This window comes from Lagopus muta, chromosome 1 (genome assembly GCF_023343835.1).
Source record: "Lagopus muta isolate bLagMut1 chromosome 1, bLagMut1 primary, whole genome shotgun sequence".
In the NCBI taxonomy this organism is placed as follows: domain Eukaryota; kingdom Metazoa; phylum Chordata; class Aves; order Galliformes; family Phasianidae; genus Lagopus; species Lagopus muta.
Genome location: NC_064433.1, coordinates 164227351 through 164246952, shown reverse-complemented (window position 1 = coordinate 164246952; position 19602 = coordinate 164227351). Strand labels below are relative to the sequence as shown.

At 37.4% G+C, this 19602-nt stretch overlaps 1 protein-coding gene across 1 annotated transcript in view; it reads left to right on the top strand.

The window, feature by feature from the left end:
* VWA8 (von Willebrand factor A domain containing 8) overlaps positions 1-19602 on the top strand; it is a 182792-nt gene that overhangs the window by 37088 nt on the left and 126102 nt on the right. The window contains exons 6-12 of the mRNA XM_048932672.1: positions 379-543; positions 943-992; positions 1329-1437; positions 4684-4788; positions 9542-9673; positions 11552-11686; positions 11767-11844. Coding sequence (XP_048788629.1) covers positions 379-543; positions 943-992; positions 1329-1437; positions 4684-4788; positions 9542-9673; positions 11552-11686; positions 11767-11844 — 774 coding nt within the window. The remainder of the gene's footprint in view (positions 1-378; positions 544-942; positions 993-1328; positions 1438-4683; positions 4789-9541; positions 9674-11551; positions 11687-11766; positions 11845-19602) is intronic.

Below are 19602 nucleotides of genomic sequence, written 5' to 3'. Positions count from 1 at the left end.
AAAAAAAGTACTCACAGTACCACACTTCTAGTGCTTCAGGTTAAAATGAATTTTGTCATCTGTTTATTTTCTGTTCTTTTTGAAAGCAAGGTTCTGAACATGTAGTTCTGAACCATGACTGTCTGTGGGGCCTCTAATCAAATTGCCTGACAGCTGTACATAATCAAATGTTCTATCTCCTTTCGTTTTGGAAAACCTTGCTTTTATGATCAGTAAATTAGAATAGATCAATGCTTCTTAGCATTTCTGAATGAAAGATGGGAACAATACCATATTTATAGCTAGACAAACAAGGGTCGTTAGTCTGTCTGCAGCTTAGTCTGGAGGAGTATTTAGTGATGTAACTTTTTTTTTCCTGCTTTATGTTGGTTAATTTAGGATCATACGAAATCAGAGTTGGATGCATGGAGGATTGTTCGGGTTAGTGAAGATTTTCGTGTAATAGCGTTGGGTTTGCCAGTACCTAAATATTCTGGTAACCCTTTGGATCCTCCCCTTCGCTCTAGATTTCAAGCTAGAGATATTTATCATCTGCCTTTTAAGGTAAGCACTTTAACAGAAGAGTTGGACTATCTGTACTGAGTAGAGCTATTATTTTGACATTGTTTTACTTAGCTCACCTCTGGAATCAATACCTGAACAATACATTTATCTTAAATGGCATTTTTTCATACTGCTCTCTAATAAGTTCCTGAAAGGCAGGCTTAGAGTTGTCAAGGAATGTGGCAGCAGAAAAATAATTTCCATTAGACAGTATAGCCCTGGAAGAAAGATTTGATAATATTTCCTTCCGTTCATAAAATTAAGTCTGTGTTCAGGAGTGAGTAGACTCTTCATGTCTAAATTAGCAGAAAAAATAGAAAGTGTCTCTCCATCATGTGCTGTGACCTACAGTATGACCCAAAAATGAATTTACTTTATGATTTCATGTTCTATTTTCAGGACCATCTTCAGCTATTATATTCAATTGGATCAAACATTTCTGCAGAGAGGTAATTTTTCATAATTAAAAGAAAAATCAAAATTAATGAAGAAATGTGGTGTCATTTCAGGTTTCCTTGCTATTTTTATAACTTGTGTCTCTACATGGAGACCAGAACTGAAGAAGCTTTTAATATGTGTGGGTGTATGCTCAAACAGCTTTCTATATGCAGCCTTCATAGTGAATCCTTAATGCTTTAGAACTTCAATCACACATTATTTTTTTTCTGCTCAGATAGAGTTTCAGCATCTTATACTGATCTTAAACTGTAATTAACTATTTAGGCTTTAGTATTTTAAGTATAGATGGCATATGTAAAACTCTGTACTTATTTTTTTCTATGCAGAATTTCTCAGATCCTGTCTTTTGCTACAACTCTCTGCTCTCAAGAATCCTCTACACTGGGACTTCCAGATTTTCCTTTAGACAGCTTATCTGCTGCAGTTCAGATTTTGGTAAGTGTATACACATATGCTGTGAAACTGTACAAGCTTAAAATTTCTTAGAATTAGATCTGTATTTTTCATGTGTCTGGAAGAAGATGAACAAGAACATTTTGGAGAAATAACTTAAAAATCTGAAGATGGTTTGAATAACAGTACTTCAACCAAGCATAATATGGAAGGGCAAGGAAAGGCACAATGCAGTATTTTTAAAGTAGTTGAACGTATCTGTGTGTTTTCAAAATAATGTTCCTACTCTGCTTGATCAACTTCTGTGACTTCAGATACAGCGTATGTGATGACAGTGAGGTTGTCGTGGATCTCTTTGTATTTATCAGTGTAGAGAAATAAGCATTTTTCTAGGTTGTGATTTTTCTATTTTAATGCTGCATTTCAAAGACACTTTCTACTCTCCTTTAACAACAAAAAGTTCAAATGCAGGTGCAGAGACTGTTAATGCAATAAATAATAATATGCTTAAATGCAATGTCAGAGACTGTTAAGTGGTATGAGATGAATCCCATATTAGATCTTTGGGATCTTTGGAATGGCTGGTGAATTTACAATAAACTTAGGGGAGATGCAGGCTGAGCATATTTGAGGGTACAGTAGTTCTCCTGACAGCTACAATCCATAGTGGAGAAGTCTACTAGAATAATTCTCCATTGTATCTTCCATGCAATCATCTCTCCAGTGGTATTGCTCAGTTACAATAAGTTTTATTGGATTGTACATATTAAAAGGTGTCAGTTATTTGTGTCAGAATAGAAAGTCATTGTGCCTGATATTTAGAGATGGAATTTTGGGTCTGAATTAGTGGTATTACATCAGATAGTATGAAGTGATTAAGATTCAGGTTTAGAGAACTGGAAGAGCACATAAAGGGCTTTGGAAAGAAATACATGATGGGTTTTAAAATAAATTACAACTTCTTATTCTTTAAGCCCTGTATGAAGAATTATTTTTAAATGACTGCCAGATAGCTTTCAGAGAGATGGAAAGAAAATGAGATGTAAGCCATTATCTAAACCGTGGAATGAAGGAAGCGTTTTATTTTACATTAGAGAATGTGAAAATGTTACCATTGTATGACAGCGTCTTTTTTGGATAGGCCAGAACTGTTTCTTTTAGAATTAGTTTTAATCACTCAGTTTTCTAAGCCAACTGTTCTCACTGATTCTAGCTGGAGCATTTCTCCTTCACACACTGGGTCATCATCCTCTACTTTGATTTAACCATTTTTTTGGTTTTGGATTGATTTACAATTGTAGAATCATAGAATCCTTAGGGTTAAAAGGGACCTTTAAAGGTCATCTAGTCCAACTCGCCTGCAATGAACAGGGACACCTACAGCTAGATCAGGTTGCCCAGGGCCTGATCCAGCCTTGCCATGAAAGTCTCCAGGAACAGAGCATCAGGCCCATCTCTGGGCAATCTCTTCCTGTGCCTCACCACCCTCAATGTAGAAGGTTTGTTTTTGTTTTTTTATATCCAACCTAGATCTACCTTCTTTGAGCTTGAAGCCACCTCCCCTTGTTCTGTCACCACAGACCCTTCTAGAGAGTCTGTCCCCTTCTTTTCTGGAGCTCCCCTTTAGATATTGAAAGGCTGCTATCAGGTCACCTTGCAGCGCTTTCCAGACTGAAGAGCCCCAGCTCTCTCAGCCTGTCCTTGCAGGAAAGGTGCTCCATCCCTTGGATAATTTCTGTGGCCCTCCTCTGGACATGTTCCAACTGCTCCATGTTTCTCCTGTACTGAGGACTCCACATCTGGATGCAGTACTCCAGGTGAGGTCTTACCAGCACGGAGCAGGAGAGCAGGATCACCTCCCTTACTCTGCTGGCCATGCTTGTTTTGGTGCAGCCTGAGATATGGTTGGCTTTCTGGCCTGCAAGGCTCCTGTCCAGCTTCCCATTCACCAGTACACCCGAACAATATAGCAGTGTAGAATGTATATATCATAAAGAGTGTCTCCCTGTCTTCTGCATAGATTAATGTAGTTTCAAAAATGTGTTTCTTAGTTTGAAAACTCATTTCTCCAAATTTTTTTGTAGTATGCTGTTCTGAAGAGGCTAATTTTGGATATGACACTGTAATTATTATTAATTTGAGATAATGTGTGCAAATTATATGTTACATCTTTATTTATAGAGGGCTTTTAAAATGCAGTAATGGGCTTTGTGATCCTTCAGGCAGCATATTTACTACAATGCTCTTAAGTTGTTTATTTTTACTGATGTTTTTTTAATATGGAACATTATAAATAGTACTACTGATTATAAGTATGAATTGAATTATGCCTTTCATAAAATATGCATCTCCTGATTTCATTTCTGAGCAACTCTTCTCTTTAGTTGGATCTCTGCGTAATCCAAGTCTGTAACTGAGAACTGATCCATTTTATTTAAATTAAATTAGAGCATGTAAAAAAAGTAGTAGCAGTCCACTAATTGTTAATAACAACAGTTACTCAGGATCAATCCTTAATAACATGCATGTCTTTTGTGAAGCAACTGAACATTATTTTAGGATTTTCTGAAACACTTTTTCTACCATGGAGAAAGTTGTGTGCGTGTCTTTTAACTATTCTCAAAAGTACTTCTATTTCTTTCTCTATTGCTGTGGCAAAATGACTGGAACAATTGCTAGTTCAGATAACAGCTGACAGAATAATTATTACTTATAATTAGCAAGGAAGTGTAAAACATTGTTTACAGTTTTGTTTGGGAAGTGCAAACATCCTTGGTAACGCATTTCAAAGCAAAACAAATTTTGTTCAGCTGTTCCAAACTTTCTAGAAATTAGTTAAGTAAAACCTGTACAATATAATAGAATTAGAAGTAAATATTAGAAATTGCTATGAAATAGTAGGCTGTTATTGTACAGATTCTTGTCATAGTGTGAAACACGGTTTCCACTGGTGGAATTTGTCTCATCTAACCTCAAGTGATGTTAAGATTCTGAGACAGTCCCTGTGGCTTCCATTTATGCACGGGAGAAGAAGTGCTTGTTTTGGCATAATTTATCTAACTTGCTTGAGATATTTTCACTGTAATGAATTTGAATTAATTTGAATTTGAATTAATGAATTGCACATTCAAAATGCCTGTTTTGACATCTGACCAACTGCTGGATGAGTTGGTCATTTGTTTATTGCCATTAAATTTTTTATTTCAAGTTTAGCACTATTTTGGATTTAACACCTGATGAATGATGAACCAATCATTTTATTTCATCTGTGTTTTTAATTTGAATTAGGATTCATTTCCTATGATGTCAGTCCAGCATGTTATTGACCGGCTTTATCCCTATAATGTTTTCCTTGGAAAGGAAGGCAAAACTGCTGTCAAAGATGCACTAAAAGTAAGTATTGCATGTTGTAATTCAAGGGAGCAATGGATGTTGACTAATGCTACATCATTATTTCAGTTTTTAAAAAGAATAAAAAATCTTAAATGAGTGAGGTGGTTACATTATTGCTGGTATGAATACAGTCTTTCAAAAGCACTTAGATGTTCATGGATTCCCTTAGAGTGCTCATAGATTCCATTAGAGTGAAAAGCGAAACTTGTTTTCTATAGAATTCTTAGACCTGAGTTCAAGACTGCACAAAACTCGTTACTATAGAAATGTTTGTTTGAGAGTAGTTTATTCTGTGGCTAAAGTAGTTAAATGCTTAAAAATACCTTTGGCACCTGACCTTTTAGAGGAGATATTGAAATAAAAACAGATCACATGGCACAAGATGCATTTGATAAAGTATACTTAAAGAATGTATTAGTTTTCTGGCTTTAGTCTGTATTAGCCTTTTCTTGTTTGTTTTTGACCAGATCTGTTCTGTTGTTATGATTGTGTTTAATAACAGCTTATCAAGCTTGTAATTGTACTGGGTTATTCTATTCATCCTTTTAAAACTTTAGCACAGTATTAGCTTTCTTTCTTCTTCGAATGTGTAGGAGATATTGCAAATAAACATTTGCAGCCTAAACCATCTCACCCAGCTCTTTCAGTCCTGAAAAATGAAAGTCATTTGTACCTGCCTATTTAGGAATACTCAATGTAGTGGTTAGGGAATGGTCCTGAACCATGTCTATGTGTCAGGGAATGACTATTATCTGTCCTTGCTGCCACTTCCCAAATCTGCACAGGAGCTTAGTCCTGAACTCCCTAGTTTAGCTAGGCTATCAGCTTGTTTTCATGAGTTTTTGCTTTTGAAGGAGGTCCTGCTAGTGTTCACAGGCCTTCAGAACTTCCTGCTCTGGGATCCTGTCTGTTACTTCTCGGAATGAGCCACTCTGGTCCCATGAAATGCGAGATCTGTACTCTGTTACTTGGCTTCATTGCTTCTCCTCAGAAGAGGACCTCCATTATTTCATGGTTGCTGCAACCAAGGCTGCTGTCTGTTGCTGCACCCCCTTCCTACTGTTCCTTGTTTGTGAACAGCAGAGCCACTGTACATCACTCCAGCACAGCACCTGTGGTAAGAATTTATTCCAGACAACCTTCCAAAAAAAGGTAGATTGATTGTGTCATGCTGTGTTTCCCTTCTAGCACACATCAGCATGATTGAAATTGCCAGTAAGAACCAGGATCTAGATGGAAATAGAAATTTCTGTTAACTCTGTTAACAGAGCAGAGGCAGTCACTTCTGTTCTTAATGTGCTTTTATTGCTATCTTGTCCTTTTTTTTTTGCTATCAGTTATGCATAGTAGGAATCTTTACATTCTGTACTATTAGCTTTCTTCATTTGCTATTTCTTTTAATAAGCTTTCTGCTATGTATGCTTTTTCTTCTTATATAAGAGGGTTGACTTTCTTTCTTAGTGACTGTCTACTTTTAAATCTTTATCATTTAAACTTTTCTGTGCTAGTTTTTCTTATTTTGATATTCTTTGTCAGCATGACTTTCATAAGCTTGTCTCTCTAGGTTAGCAGATATGTATAATCCTATTAGGAATTTTATTCTGTTTGCATGCAATAAAGCAGACAATCTTATAAAATATATTAAACAACTGGTTGTACTGAGGAACTCCTGTTTATAATTGTACTTTAGTAGTAGCATTGCAAGAACTGAATACAAAATTATTTTTGCCATCCCACAAGAATTGTGAAGGAGAGGAGTCTTGCAAAGCAATGTGCTTTATTATTCTGCCCTTCTCCAGACATTAAGAGTATGTCTAGCTATGTTTGCTACTGAAAACTATGTAACAGGATACAGTTAAGGAATATTAATTTCAGCAAGGAAAGATTGAGTTGAAAGAAGTATACCTGACATATATTTGGAGTTGATTAATTAATTTGTGAGGATTGAATCACCTTTTAACATCAGCTAATGTTTAAAGAAAACAGAAACAAATTCCTTGTCATAAATGTAAAGTTTAATGATCAGAGTAGGAGACAGATATGGGCAAGTAGTGCTCTAGCTTTTAATGTATCTTACTTTCATGAGCTGTTTCAGTCAGCTGTTAGAGGTGAGAAATGAGGTAGATAGCTGGCTCAACAGCTGGTTTTGGCAGCTGTTAGAACCTGTGCATATTTCTAGAGGCCATCACATTCCCTGGATACTGTCTTCCCAACCGTAATCCTCAGCTTGGGTGTATCTTTTCCAAATGTGCCTTTTTTCTCAATAGGACTCCACTGTGTCTTAGGTATTCCTCTTAATTCTTGCTCTTGATAATCAATGAGATGAGCTACTGACTTACATCTTCCCTGCAAATGAAATTAGTTACTGTGTTAGTCTTAGATATGTAAAGATGCTTTGAAATGCAGATCTCACGTTGAGTGAACCTATTAAATCTAACCTGTCTTAGTTTTATCTCTATCTGTCTGAGAACTGTTTTGTAGGGTATAAAATGTGGCTCCTTGTGTCAGCCTAGCCAACACTGAGTGGAATCTTCCTTGATTGCACACCAAATCACTGTTGATGCTTTATTAGAGAGCTGGTTATCATACAGGGCACTGGTACAAAGAATGCAGTTTCCAGTATTCCTTAGTTCATTACATCATTAGCTTGCGACAGACAGAAGTACCAATGAAAACTTGAGAATGATCTATCTTTGTGTACCTATATTTGAAGTTGCTTCATTTGAGAAACTGTCATTTTCTGTTTTGAATCTTAAAGATTTTAAATGTAAGAGATCTTGCAAAGCAAGGTATGGCTTGGCTTGAATTCTGGCCTTTGTACTTGGATTAAGTATTTGCATGAGAAATTATTTTTGAATGGCAGATGAATATTTGAAATATGCTTGTAAAAAGTTATTTAACTTGAGCATTTCCTTTATACAGTTTAGATGTAGACAAATGACTGCTTTCAACCAAAACAGTCTCCAGTGAAACATTTCCGAACGATTAGCTTAAATATGTATGATGTCTTCCACAGTAATGAAGTTTTCTTTCCTATGTACTATTGATAGGCATTTATAAAACTGGCCATTGATATTCAGTTATGTTTGTGGCTCACAAGAGATTGCAGCTAATTCCTTCATTGTTCCATAAGCTTTCAGTTGTTTCAGATTCATCACAGATTTGGGCTTTGCCTTTTGAATTCTTACGTGCCATTTGCATGCTTGATTTTTTTTATGGTATTGGAAACATCCGCTGTTTTGTTTTTGTTTGTTGTTTACTTTTTTTTTGCATTATTTGTTCATCCTCTTTAATGTTGCCTGACCTCCTCCTCTGACCTCCTCCTCTATTTTGCTGCTTCTCAGTAGGAAGCCTCTTTGAACCACAGAAGCACTCTCTTACAGAGTGGGCTAATATTACAGAAAATTGGATTCATCTCTCTTGTTTAGACAATTCTATTATTCTGGTTACTTCTGAGATCTTTCTATTGCAAACTGTAGTCTAAGGCAGAATTTGCTTCTCTTTCATCCCTTCCCACAAAGTCATTTATAAACTTTGTGTTTTTTGCATTAATGCCAATTTGCAGTTCTTATTTTGCTTCTTGTAAAATTTTAATCCTCTTATTCCTTGTACAATTATCTTTCCCTCCTGTGCAGAGAATCAGAGAATCATAGAATCATGGAATGGCCTGGGTTGAAAAGGACCACAATGATCATCTAGTTTCAACCCCCTGCTATGTGCAGGGTCACCAACCAGCAGACCAGGCTGCCCAGAGCCACATCCAGCCTGGCCTTGAATGCCTCCAGGGATGGGGCATCCACAACCTCCTTGGGCAGTCTATCCCAGTGCCTCACTGCCCTCTGTGTGAAAAACTTCCTCCTAACATTTAACCTAAACCTCCCCTGTCTCAGTTTAAAGCCATTCCTCCTTGTCCTGTCACAATCCACTCTCATAAACAGTTGTTCCCCTTCTGATCATACGCTCCCTTCAAATACTGGAAGGCCACAGTGAGGTCTCCCCAGAGCCTTCTTTTCTCCAATCTAAACAAGCCCAGTTCCCTCAACCTTTCCCTCTTTTTTTCTCTTGATTACTCAGCTTTCAACTTTGAAAATATTACTGTGGCTTTTCTTATACTTAAGCCCTTTGATAACGACTTCTCTTTGTACGACAAAGCAATCATTTTCATGATGTCTGTATAAAGCATAAATTAGAATATAATGCTCAAAAGTGGATTGGAAATACAGAAGCCCATTACTTTTTGATATATCCAGAATGTGCTGAAGGCTTGATAGGTAGAGGTCTTCCTCAGTTTTCATTGTGTGATAAGTCTGTGGAGCTACATAAACATAACGTTTGATGGTCATTTTTACTGATAGATATTTAAATCTGTGGGTTTTTATAATTGCCTGCAAAGATGGGTGGTCTATTACTGAACTGCTAAAGGCTATCGTCCATTTATTGTATTATTTCAGTCTGTCCAAGTAAGTATATGCAAAGTAACAATATGACAATTAAATTGCATTTGTCTTTATTTGGAACAAATAGATAAGTAGGTCTTTTTGGTTTGGTTTAAAAGAGTATATGAAATATATAGGCCATCAGGACTGTAAACACAGTTGTGTAAAGTGAAATAAAGTTTAAATAAATGAAATGAGTTTAAGACTTCACAAGTAATTAATCTTGGATATGCTTCTGGCCCTGTTATCAGAACAAACAACTCTAAAAAAGAAATCTGTATTTAATAAATGATTCCCCCAACCCTCTAATTCTGCAGCGTTTTGAGCTCCAAGACTCAAACAAACAATTGCGTCCAAGACGGATTACAAAAGTTGAAAGTGTACCAGGAAACAAACCCTTCAAGGCTGATGTAACTGTACAGATTGGTGAAAGTGAAGTGACATTCCAGGTAATTACATATTCCTAGAACTATACGTACTTATTGTTAAGTTACTTTCATGTAATCAAGAATTTGACTCTTATCTTTGATCCTGAAACACATTTGTGTTGAGTGTTTGCTTTTTGTTATTTTTTCAAAAGCACGTAGATACAGGATTATTGGATTATGGATAAGCAATATTTTAGATAAATTAATTGTATATAGGAAACTACAGGTATATCAAGTGCTGAAAAATATATGAAAGGAAAATCTATAATGCAGTAAAACATCCAGAAATTTTGAATAAAAATGCTTGTGATGTTCTTGATGCTACTTTCCCTTTTTCTTAGAATAAAATAATGGTCTGTGTGTATCTGCACTTCAAATAAAATCTGATGAGTGTTTGGTAGTGTTCTGACACGGGGTGTTGGGAAAATGGAACAAAAATAATTGCATTAAATGTGATTGGTCTGAAAAGTTTGTGACCTGCTATGTGGTGAAAGAAGATCATGTTCAGGGAAGAGGCGGTGATGTGAGGATTTGAAGTTAATTTTGAGTTTGGACGTTAGATAGTCTCTAAAGATGGAGAGTTAGTGGGAGTCAGAGACAGTTTTAATACAGATGAAGATTATCCTCAGAGACTCTGCACTGTGACAGTGCAAAAACGGGAACAGCAGCAAACAGGAATTTGTCAGACAAAGGTAAATCTATAAGGACTTGATAGGACTTTTTTTCTGAGGAGGTGGATTTTTGCATTCATTTGACCGTGTAGGTAGATGATACCTGCTCAAAATATGCCTGCAGGATGCATTTTTTTCAAGGAAAGAGGACATGAGAAGTTTGCTGATGAAACAGTTCCAGACTAGAACAGAAAATGGAAATAGTGCAAGCATCCTAATGTGGAGGATGACTGAATATTTTTAGTCTCCAAAGTTCTGATCAAAGTGTCCCCTGCAGATTTTTGCAAGACACATTCTTTGTTTGTTTGTTTGTTTTTCTCTAAGTAATAAACACTTTTCATATTTTGATTTCTGCATGACCAGTCTCAAGTTCTTTTTGTACCCCAATGCCATAATTCACAGAAATCGTAGAAACACCAAAGTTGGAAAAGACCTGCAAGATCATCCAGTCCAACCATCACCAACAGTTCTCACTAAACCACGTCCCTCAACACAAAATCCAAACATTCCTTGAAAGCCTCCAAGGTCGGTGACTCCACCACCTCCCTGGGCAGCCCATTCCAGTGCCTGGCCACTCTTCCAGAGAAGTAGTATTTCCTAATGTCCAGCCTAAATCTCCCCTGGCACAGCTTGAAGCCATTCCCTCAAGTTCTATCACCAGTTACACGAGAGAAGACCTCAATACAGCCTCCCTTCAGGCAGTTACAGAGAGCAATGAGGTCTGCCCTGAGCCTCCTCTTCTCCAGGCTGAACAATCCCAGTTCCCTCAGCCGCTCCTCATAAGGCCTGTGCTCCAGACCCTGCACCAGCACTAATTGAATTGGTTTACATTTCTTAATTATTTTTTTTTCCCATTAAGAATGGGAGAAGAAAGTGTGGAGGAAGTTGTCTATAAAAAAATCAGAATCATAGAATGTCTTGGATTGGAAAGGTCCCTAAGGGTCATGAAGTTCCAGCCACCATTTGCCATAGGCAAAGCTGCCAACCTCTAGATCTGATACTAGACCAGGTTGACCAGGGCCCCATCCAACTTGGTCTTGAATTCTCCAGGGACAAATTATACAGTGTTAATTTTATTCAGTGTAAGATTTGGGTTTCATAATTACATCCACAAAACATTACAGTATTATTTGGAGAAGTGTAACCAAGCCCATACAAAGTTTAGAGCTATCACAATATGTCTTATTAAGTGTTTTGTTTTGTTTTCTTTTGCCTTGTTTCCTTTTAGGTTCCAGCTGGGACTGGGCTATTAAAACAGCATTCTCAATCAGATAAATTCATAAGAACTTCCAGTCATGATCAGCTGTTGGCAGAAATGATGCAATCTCATATGGTTAAAGATATGTGTTTGATTGGAGGAAAAGTAAGAATTTTAATTTCTCGTTTCCCTCTTTCCCCATGTTCCTTACAATGTAATTTAGTTATTATTTTCTAACTTTTTAGGGCTGTGGAAAAACAGTTATTGCTAAGGAGTTTGCTGATATGCTAGGATACAGCATAGAACCTATCATGCTATATCAGGTAAGTAAACGATCTGCTGATGATCATGCTTTAAATATGATCCAAAATACAACACGCAGGCAGGTTCTCCATGTAAGGCAGCCTTTATGTACAGCAGCAGCTTCTATAATCAGTAATAATAGTCACCAGTGTATGTTTTAAAATAAAGGATACTAAAAATAGCTTTATGGTAATTATGGAGTGTTTTTTTACTTTCTGTTATGGAATACTCATCTAAAATCTTGTCTCACTGCAGACCTGAACAAAGGGGGTAGAATACAGCAATAAAGATAGTTCAATGTTATTACTTGTAAGTTAGCCCTGATAGGGCTTTACTTTCATTTTACTGCCTTCATTGGGAACGTGAGAGATAGATAACTTAAATAAGCAAAACATAAGCATTCACTGCATCTTTCTGTTAGCAACAGAGAATTGACAGTTTGTTTTGTGATTTGACGTAACTGAGCATCATAAAGAAAATGATGTCTTCCATATCTTTCCAGATTTTCTCTCTACTTTTGAAGTATGTTTCCTTTTGGTCAGAATGGTGACTTCTTGTAATTCATGCATATTGAAGACCTTTTCTCTTTCCTTTTTTTTGTTTGTCCGTATGCTGTTTCATTTTATAATCAATCAGCAGTTTTAATGTTATTTTTCACTGGTATGGAAGAGGTTTCTTAAGTATACTGAGAATAGATAATGTTATTAAAGCTTATTGAGGATGTTCTCAAGTTATTTTTTACTTTCTATAGGCTTACAGTTTCATTTTTTTTTACTTCTGCCAAGATCTTTCCGTGTCCTCTTACAGCTTATTTTTTTCTGATGCCTGTCTCATGGGATTTTAAATAATGCTATTGATTCTCTTGATTTACTTTTTCCTCTTGTTTATTTATTTATTTATTTATTTTTACATTTCTTTTCAGTCTGATGGTTACAGTGGTGGTGGGACTGCATTGCAGTAGAGATAAAAAAAAGGAGAAGTTCTATATTCAAAAATGTTGGATCCTAGAAATAAAGAATGAGGATTGGTATTTATATGGGATAAATGCATATTACATTCAATTGATATTAATGCTGCTCATTTTTTTTTAGGTGCTATCACTCTTAGCCGAACTGTTGCTAATTTATTTCAAATTTGTCTGGGATCTTAATAGAGATGTGGCTTTAAAAATAAATTTGGGGAGACCTGTGTGTTTTTTATGAGGCTTATAGGTAGCTGACTTAACTGTCTTAGAATGACACTTAGGGATAAAGTGAAAGGAAGAACTAGAGAAGTCATAAGGGCTTCAATGTGTTTTGCAGGTGGTGTCGAGGAGCTGTAGGTATCATCAAGGCTGTGTTTCTAGTGAGCTGGAGGAAAAAATCTACCATAGTTTAATGTAGCAATGGTTGCAGACAGGTTAGATGTACAGAAAAATCAAATTAAGGAGATGTCAGTTGTCTCAGAGTATGATAAATGTGAAGCAGTGGCCCTGCTATCCGTCTAGGTTTTTTTCTGTTGATTTCATCCTGACAGTGCAGCAGACTGTCTCACAGCACTATAGATTGTTTTTTAAACCCTGAGGTCTGTCCTGCTTAACAGTGATCTCCTGTAGGCAGTGTTCACTTGGTACTTGTTTGGAGAATATTGTCAGTCTTAGATCTTGATCAACTATGACCTCATGCCATAGTCTGAAAAATATTGAGGTTAAAAATAGAGTGACTGAATTTGCTTATTACATGTAAGGTTTTCTCCATAACCTTTAGGAATGAAAACACTCTCAAATGAAATATGAAGCTAAGGCTGTTCCATGACCTTGTAAGCCAAAGCATACCAAATATCACAAATTTTGTGGTCATAAGTGATAATTGGCAATATTGTAGGGGAAGATTAGCATCAGATTTAACACAGTATATTCTTAACACAGTATATTCTTTAACATGATATAATCTTCCCCTTCCTTTGCTTATTTAAATCTTTCCCAGACAGCATGGAAACCTTAAAAGGAAGAAAAAGACAGTGGCAGCTGGTTTGGATGCATGTGGGGAGTGAAGAGATGCAGACAAAAATGGGTGGTGTCATTGAAGGGTTGAAACAGACAAAAGAAAGAAAAAAAGGAAAAAAAATTATGATTATGAAAGAGAAAGTCCATTTTATGTTTTTCTGCATTGACACGAGCTTCTTCAAACACGATCCCACTGTTCTGCTCTTCCTTCCCCCAGTATGCCTTTAGCTAATGGAGGTGCAGACTCTAAAAGTTTATCTGCATAAATTGCGTCAGATAAGAGCTCTTTTCCCATGTTTTAACCTGTCCAGTTGTGATCAGGTTTGGTTTTCAAAGTTTCACAGCCCTATCAATGCAATATGATGTTCCTAGTGATATACCTGGCTTTTCCAGAAGTATCTGTTATCCTGTATACGGTCATATAGTAAGATAAGTGCATAGATTCTGGGCTAGAATTATGTCATACTTCTCTCTGCACTTGTCCGTATAAATATATTTTTAAATCATCCCAAGAAAATTACTTTTACTGCCTTGACAAATGAACATAAAGACAGACTCACTCACACTTTTGTTGTATGAGGTACAGTGATCCTTGTGATGACTGATCCTTGTGGATCTCTTCCAACTCAGGATAGCCTATGACTTTTACTCACCAGCAAAATCAGGGAATTATTTAATTCGGCAAGCTTAAAAACATAACCACTGTTTTTCAATAGCCTAACTTTAATTAGTATGGCTTCACTGAATAGGAGCAGACAACTTCCTTTTTGGAGATGCATGAATGGAGGAGCTGATGAAGAAATCAGTTACTTGCTGGACATTGTTCTTTCAGAAGGACCTGTGATTACTGCTGAAATAAAATCTAGGCTAAGAATTTGAATTATTTCACATTAGAGCGAACCGTTCCTTTGGTTTCACCAGGATTTGATCAAGTTAAAAGGGCACAGGGTTTTTGTAGAGCGGCATTTATGGTAATAGGGAATGTTGTTAAAGCAAAAAAAAAACAACTGTGAGCTCATTGTTCAGAATAAATTCACTCGTGAACATGTCTACCTAACATCCAGGTATATATGTATGTATATATATGTGGTGCTGTTGCCAGAACTTTTTTGAGAACTAAATGGTTTGCATGACACTGAGTTTGTCGGATGGGATTTGGCTTTCTCTAGAGGGGAGAAGGGTCCTTTGGGAAAAGCTAGTAGAAGTCATTGGGAGGGCTTTAAACTAGGTCTGAACAGGGATGGGGGTGACAGTGAGCCTTCCTGTGATAAGGTGTGGGATGGCATAGCTGTATTAGGACAGGGGCCTTGAAAGACTGACTTCCTTGAGAGATGCTGGCAACATTGCAGCATGTACAAAATCCTGTGATGATAAGGCAGTGACTGCTGGGAAAGATCATGGAATACATCCTCATGGAAATTATACTAAGGAAGACAGGGAGGTGATAGGGGAAAACCAGCATGGCTCCACCAAGGGTAAATCCTTTTTGAACCTAATGGCCTTTTACGATGGTGTCAGTGCATCAATGGACAAGGGAAGAGTCACTGACATCATCTATCTGGACTTCAGTAAGGACATGGCGCCCCACAACATCCTTCACTCCAAACTGTAAAGATATGATTTGATGGGTGGACTGTTCAGTGGACAAACTGGCTGCAGAATTGAGTCGAGAGAGTGGTGGTCAGTGGCTCAGTGCCTGGAAGGAGATCAGTGATGAGGGGTATCTCACAGGAGTTGGTGCTGGGACTGATGCTCTTTAGTATCTTCATCAATTACGTTGACAGTGAGGTTGAGTACATCCTCAGCAAGTTTGCTGATGACACCAAGCTGTGTGGTGTACTCAGTACACTAGAGGTATGGGATGCCATCCAGAGGGACCTGGACAGGCTTGAGTAGCGGGCCCAGGTGTACCTTACAGGATTCAACAAATCCAAGTGCAAGGTCTTGCACCTGGGTTGAGGCAGCATCCACTACCAAATACAAGCTGGGGGATGACAGGATTGAGCACAGCCCTCCTAAAAAAGACCAGATTATACTAGTGGATCAGAAACTGGACATGAGCCAGCAATGTGCCCTTGCAGCATAGAAAGCCAACTGTATCCTAGGCTGCATCAAAGGCAATGTGGCCAGCAGGGAAGTGATCCTACCCCTCTGCTCTGCACTGGTGAGGCCTCACCTAGAGTACTGCGTCCAGATGTGGAGTTCTTAGTACAGAGGAGACATGGAGCTGTTGGAGCACGTCCAGAAGAGGACCATAAAAATGATTCAAGGAATGGAACATCTCTCCTGAAGACAAGCTGAGAGAGCTGGGAGAATGGAGAAGGCTGCAAGATAATCTGATAGCAGCCTTTCAATATCCAAAGAGGGAGCTACAGGAAAGAAGGGGACAGAATCTTTAGTAGAATCCATGGTGATAGAAATGGTTTCAAGCTTAAAGAGGGTAGATTTAGGTTATATATATAGGGAAAAGAACTTTACAGTGAGGGTGGTGTGACACTGGCACAGGTTGTGCATGTCCCTGTTTATTGCTAAGGAGTTGGAGTAGATGACCTTTAAAGGTCCTTTCCAACTCTAAGGGTTCTCTGATTCTATATTTCATGTGTAAAATATCTCAGAAAATCTTAAAAACCTTTACAGGAAGCAAGACATAAAAAATGACTGAATGCTGCTGAGCTATGCATCTTTTGATATATTTTAAGAATGCATTTGTTTTTTTACACATCAGTAGCTTTGCACAGCAAAGTAATAACATAGTTTAATGACTGGAAAAATGTTAAATATTAATTCATGCAGTAATTGGGCAATGAAGGCTCTGAAAAGTTTGATAAAGCATACTTAATAGGTTTCTGTATTTTTCTTCAAAAAGTATCTTTTTGGTTTTCTGGGAGAGAGATTATATTGTCCTAAATCATTTCTAAAATGAAAGAGGTTCATATCTGTGCTGTAGTTCATGTTATTTTTCCAATCATTTCTACAGGCACTAAGAAATTAGATGAAGCTCTTCTCTTTGGTCTGAACAAACAGCAGTATTTTCATTCAGGCTCTGTGAAGAATTGTGTTCTTGGATGTTTGTATATGATGTTTACTTTTATTTTAAATATTTGCTTCATCCTTCTTTCCATCTGAAGTTGATATAAGGACTTGAATAGTGTGAAGTCCTTAGCTGCCTATATTGTTTTCACAGAAATAAACTCTACAAGCTTTTATGTTGTGAGTTGAGAATCAAACATATCCAAACATATCAATCAACATATCCCAAACCTTTTAAGCATATGGATAATTTCTTACGGTAACACTTGTCTCACAGAACAATTACTGTCTAATTTATGGTCTCTGACATTGTACACATTTCTGACTATATTCAGTTCTAAGTAGGCAGATTCTTGACAGAGGAAACTTAGATCCTGATTAGGAAGGATTTGTTTTTCAGGGTTTTTTTTTGTGTGTGTTTAAAAAGCAGCAAATGAGAATCACTGCATCCTAGGAATGGGAAAGAACCTCTGGAGATCATCTAGTCCAGCCCCATATTTAAAGCAGATTCCCTGGAGTAGGTCCAGGTGTGTTTTCAGTATCTCCAGAAAAGGAGACACCACCATTTCTCTGGGCAGCCTGTTCCAGTGCTGTCATCTCAAAGTAGAGGTGTTCTTTCTCATGTTCAGAGAGAACTTCCTGGGTTCCAGTTTGTGCCCATTGCCTCTTGTCCTGTGGCGGGGTGCCACCAAAAGGAGCCTGACTCCATCCTCTTGACACCCATCCTTCAGATATTTCTAAGAGTTCCTGTGGAATTTGGCTACACTACATTGCTATGTCCACAGTAAGTGGCAGCATGATTTAAATCATTTTAGGTGATACAATAAATGTGAATTTCTTTCCATGCTCTGTGGAGCATGGATTAAGTTCATACAATATTGTTGCGTCTACTTCTTCGTGTACATATTGTATCTGAAATGTCTGCGTGCATTCTAATGCAATGTTTATTTTGGTCCTGGTAGGGAAAAAAATAATCAATACGTAGCATCTCTTGTGGGAAAGCTGTTCTTGCAAGGAAAATAGAATGTGCACATATTTGTCCAACTTAGGATAAAGAATAGAATGCATCAGAAGGAAGTACTCAGCTTTAGCAATAAAATAAAAAGATGTAACCATTAGGCATGGTAAATCTAACTGAAAAAGCCTGGCCCCATATAGTTGACACCCACCCTTTAGATATTTACAAGTGTTGATAAGATCCACTCTCGGTCTTCTCTTCTGCAAGAAGCAGCAGCCAGCTGGTTTTTGTGTACTGTAGCTAGGGAACTTTTGGTTGTGATTGTTCAAAATAAAACATTTCACTTCTATTTTTATCTTTCCCTGTAAATTTTCAGGTGAAAAAAAAAAAAAAACAACAATATTCAAAGTGACGCTACAACAAATTTCCTGCAACTTGTTCCTCCTTCTCTTGCACAGCAAAAACAATCTTTTAAGCACATCCCTACTGTTTGTGTACTGTGATGTTTTTGTTTCTAGGATTTCTTCTTTTTTTTTTTTTTGCATGACCTCATAGTTTTCCTTCTAAACTCCTTCCAGTTCTTTGAGAATTATTAACAAAATGCAAGTCCAAATTGGCATGAATGCAGGAAGCATAGATTTTTTTTCACCTTGTAATTGCCAAGAACACAATTCATGCGGAGAACCGTAAAAATGGCTGAATTGGAGATTTGTATTGCGGTGGCTGCAAAGGGGAGGAAAGGAAACAAGTATTTTCTCTGCTCAACTTCATTATTTTTTTTCCTAACTTACAAGATACTTTAGCTTGTATTGCATTGTTTATTTTCTAAGTTACAATGACTGTGACCAATACAAATCAAAATGTTTCAGAAGGCAATTGCTTTGCCCAAAGTAGTGTGTGTGGGGAGAGGGATTAATTAGGACCTTTCTGTTGTCCCCCCTCCAAAAGGAGGAATTTTTAGTGACAGGGTGTTATCATCATGGAACAGGCTGCCCAGGGGGTGTGGATTCTCCTTCTCTGGAGATATTCAAGAGCCAGCTGGATGCCTACCTGTGCAGCCTGCTGTAGGAGGCCTGCTTTGCAGGGGGTTGGCCTTGATGATCTCTGGAGGTCTCTTCCAACTCCTACAATTCTGTGATTCTGTGATCATGCAGTTCATAACATAATTTTATGTATTAGAAATTGATTTAGTGTAAAGAAATAGAAGCAATAAATCACTAAGCAGGGACTTTGCCATAACAAATCACAGAATCACAGAATGGCCAGGGTTGGAAGGGAACTTAAGGATCATGAATCTCCAACCCTCCTGCCACATGCAGGGCCACCAACCTCCATATTTCATACTAGACCAGGCTGCCCAGGGCCCAGCAAACCTCTTACTGCCTTTGGGTAGATGTTAATGAATGATGCTTCATTTGAATGCGTCACTTAATTAATACAATTCAGTCATTTAAATTATGATATGAAGTTCATTTCAGAAAATATTTTTCAAGAAAATACACCTCTGATGGTTGTTCTTTTTCTTCTCGTGAAAACAAAAGCGTATTTCTCAAGTTGCTGGAATTACAGCTGTGTAACAGTATATATAGCATACTGAGCTCCTGATTAATTCCTGTTCTATATTGTTTCCCTCCTTTAGGTGTGAAGTGTCAGAAAGCGTGTTAGTTGAATGCATGCATTTGCTAACTACACAGTGCACCCTTATGATGCAAATCCTGAAAATACTTGCACTTTTTTTTATGACCTTGCTTAAAAATTGTTTTAGGCTAATTCTTTAATAGAATACTAGCAATGAGCAAACTGCAT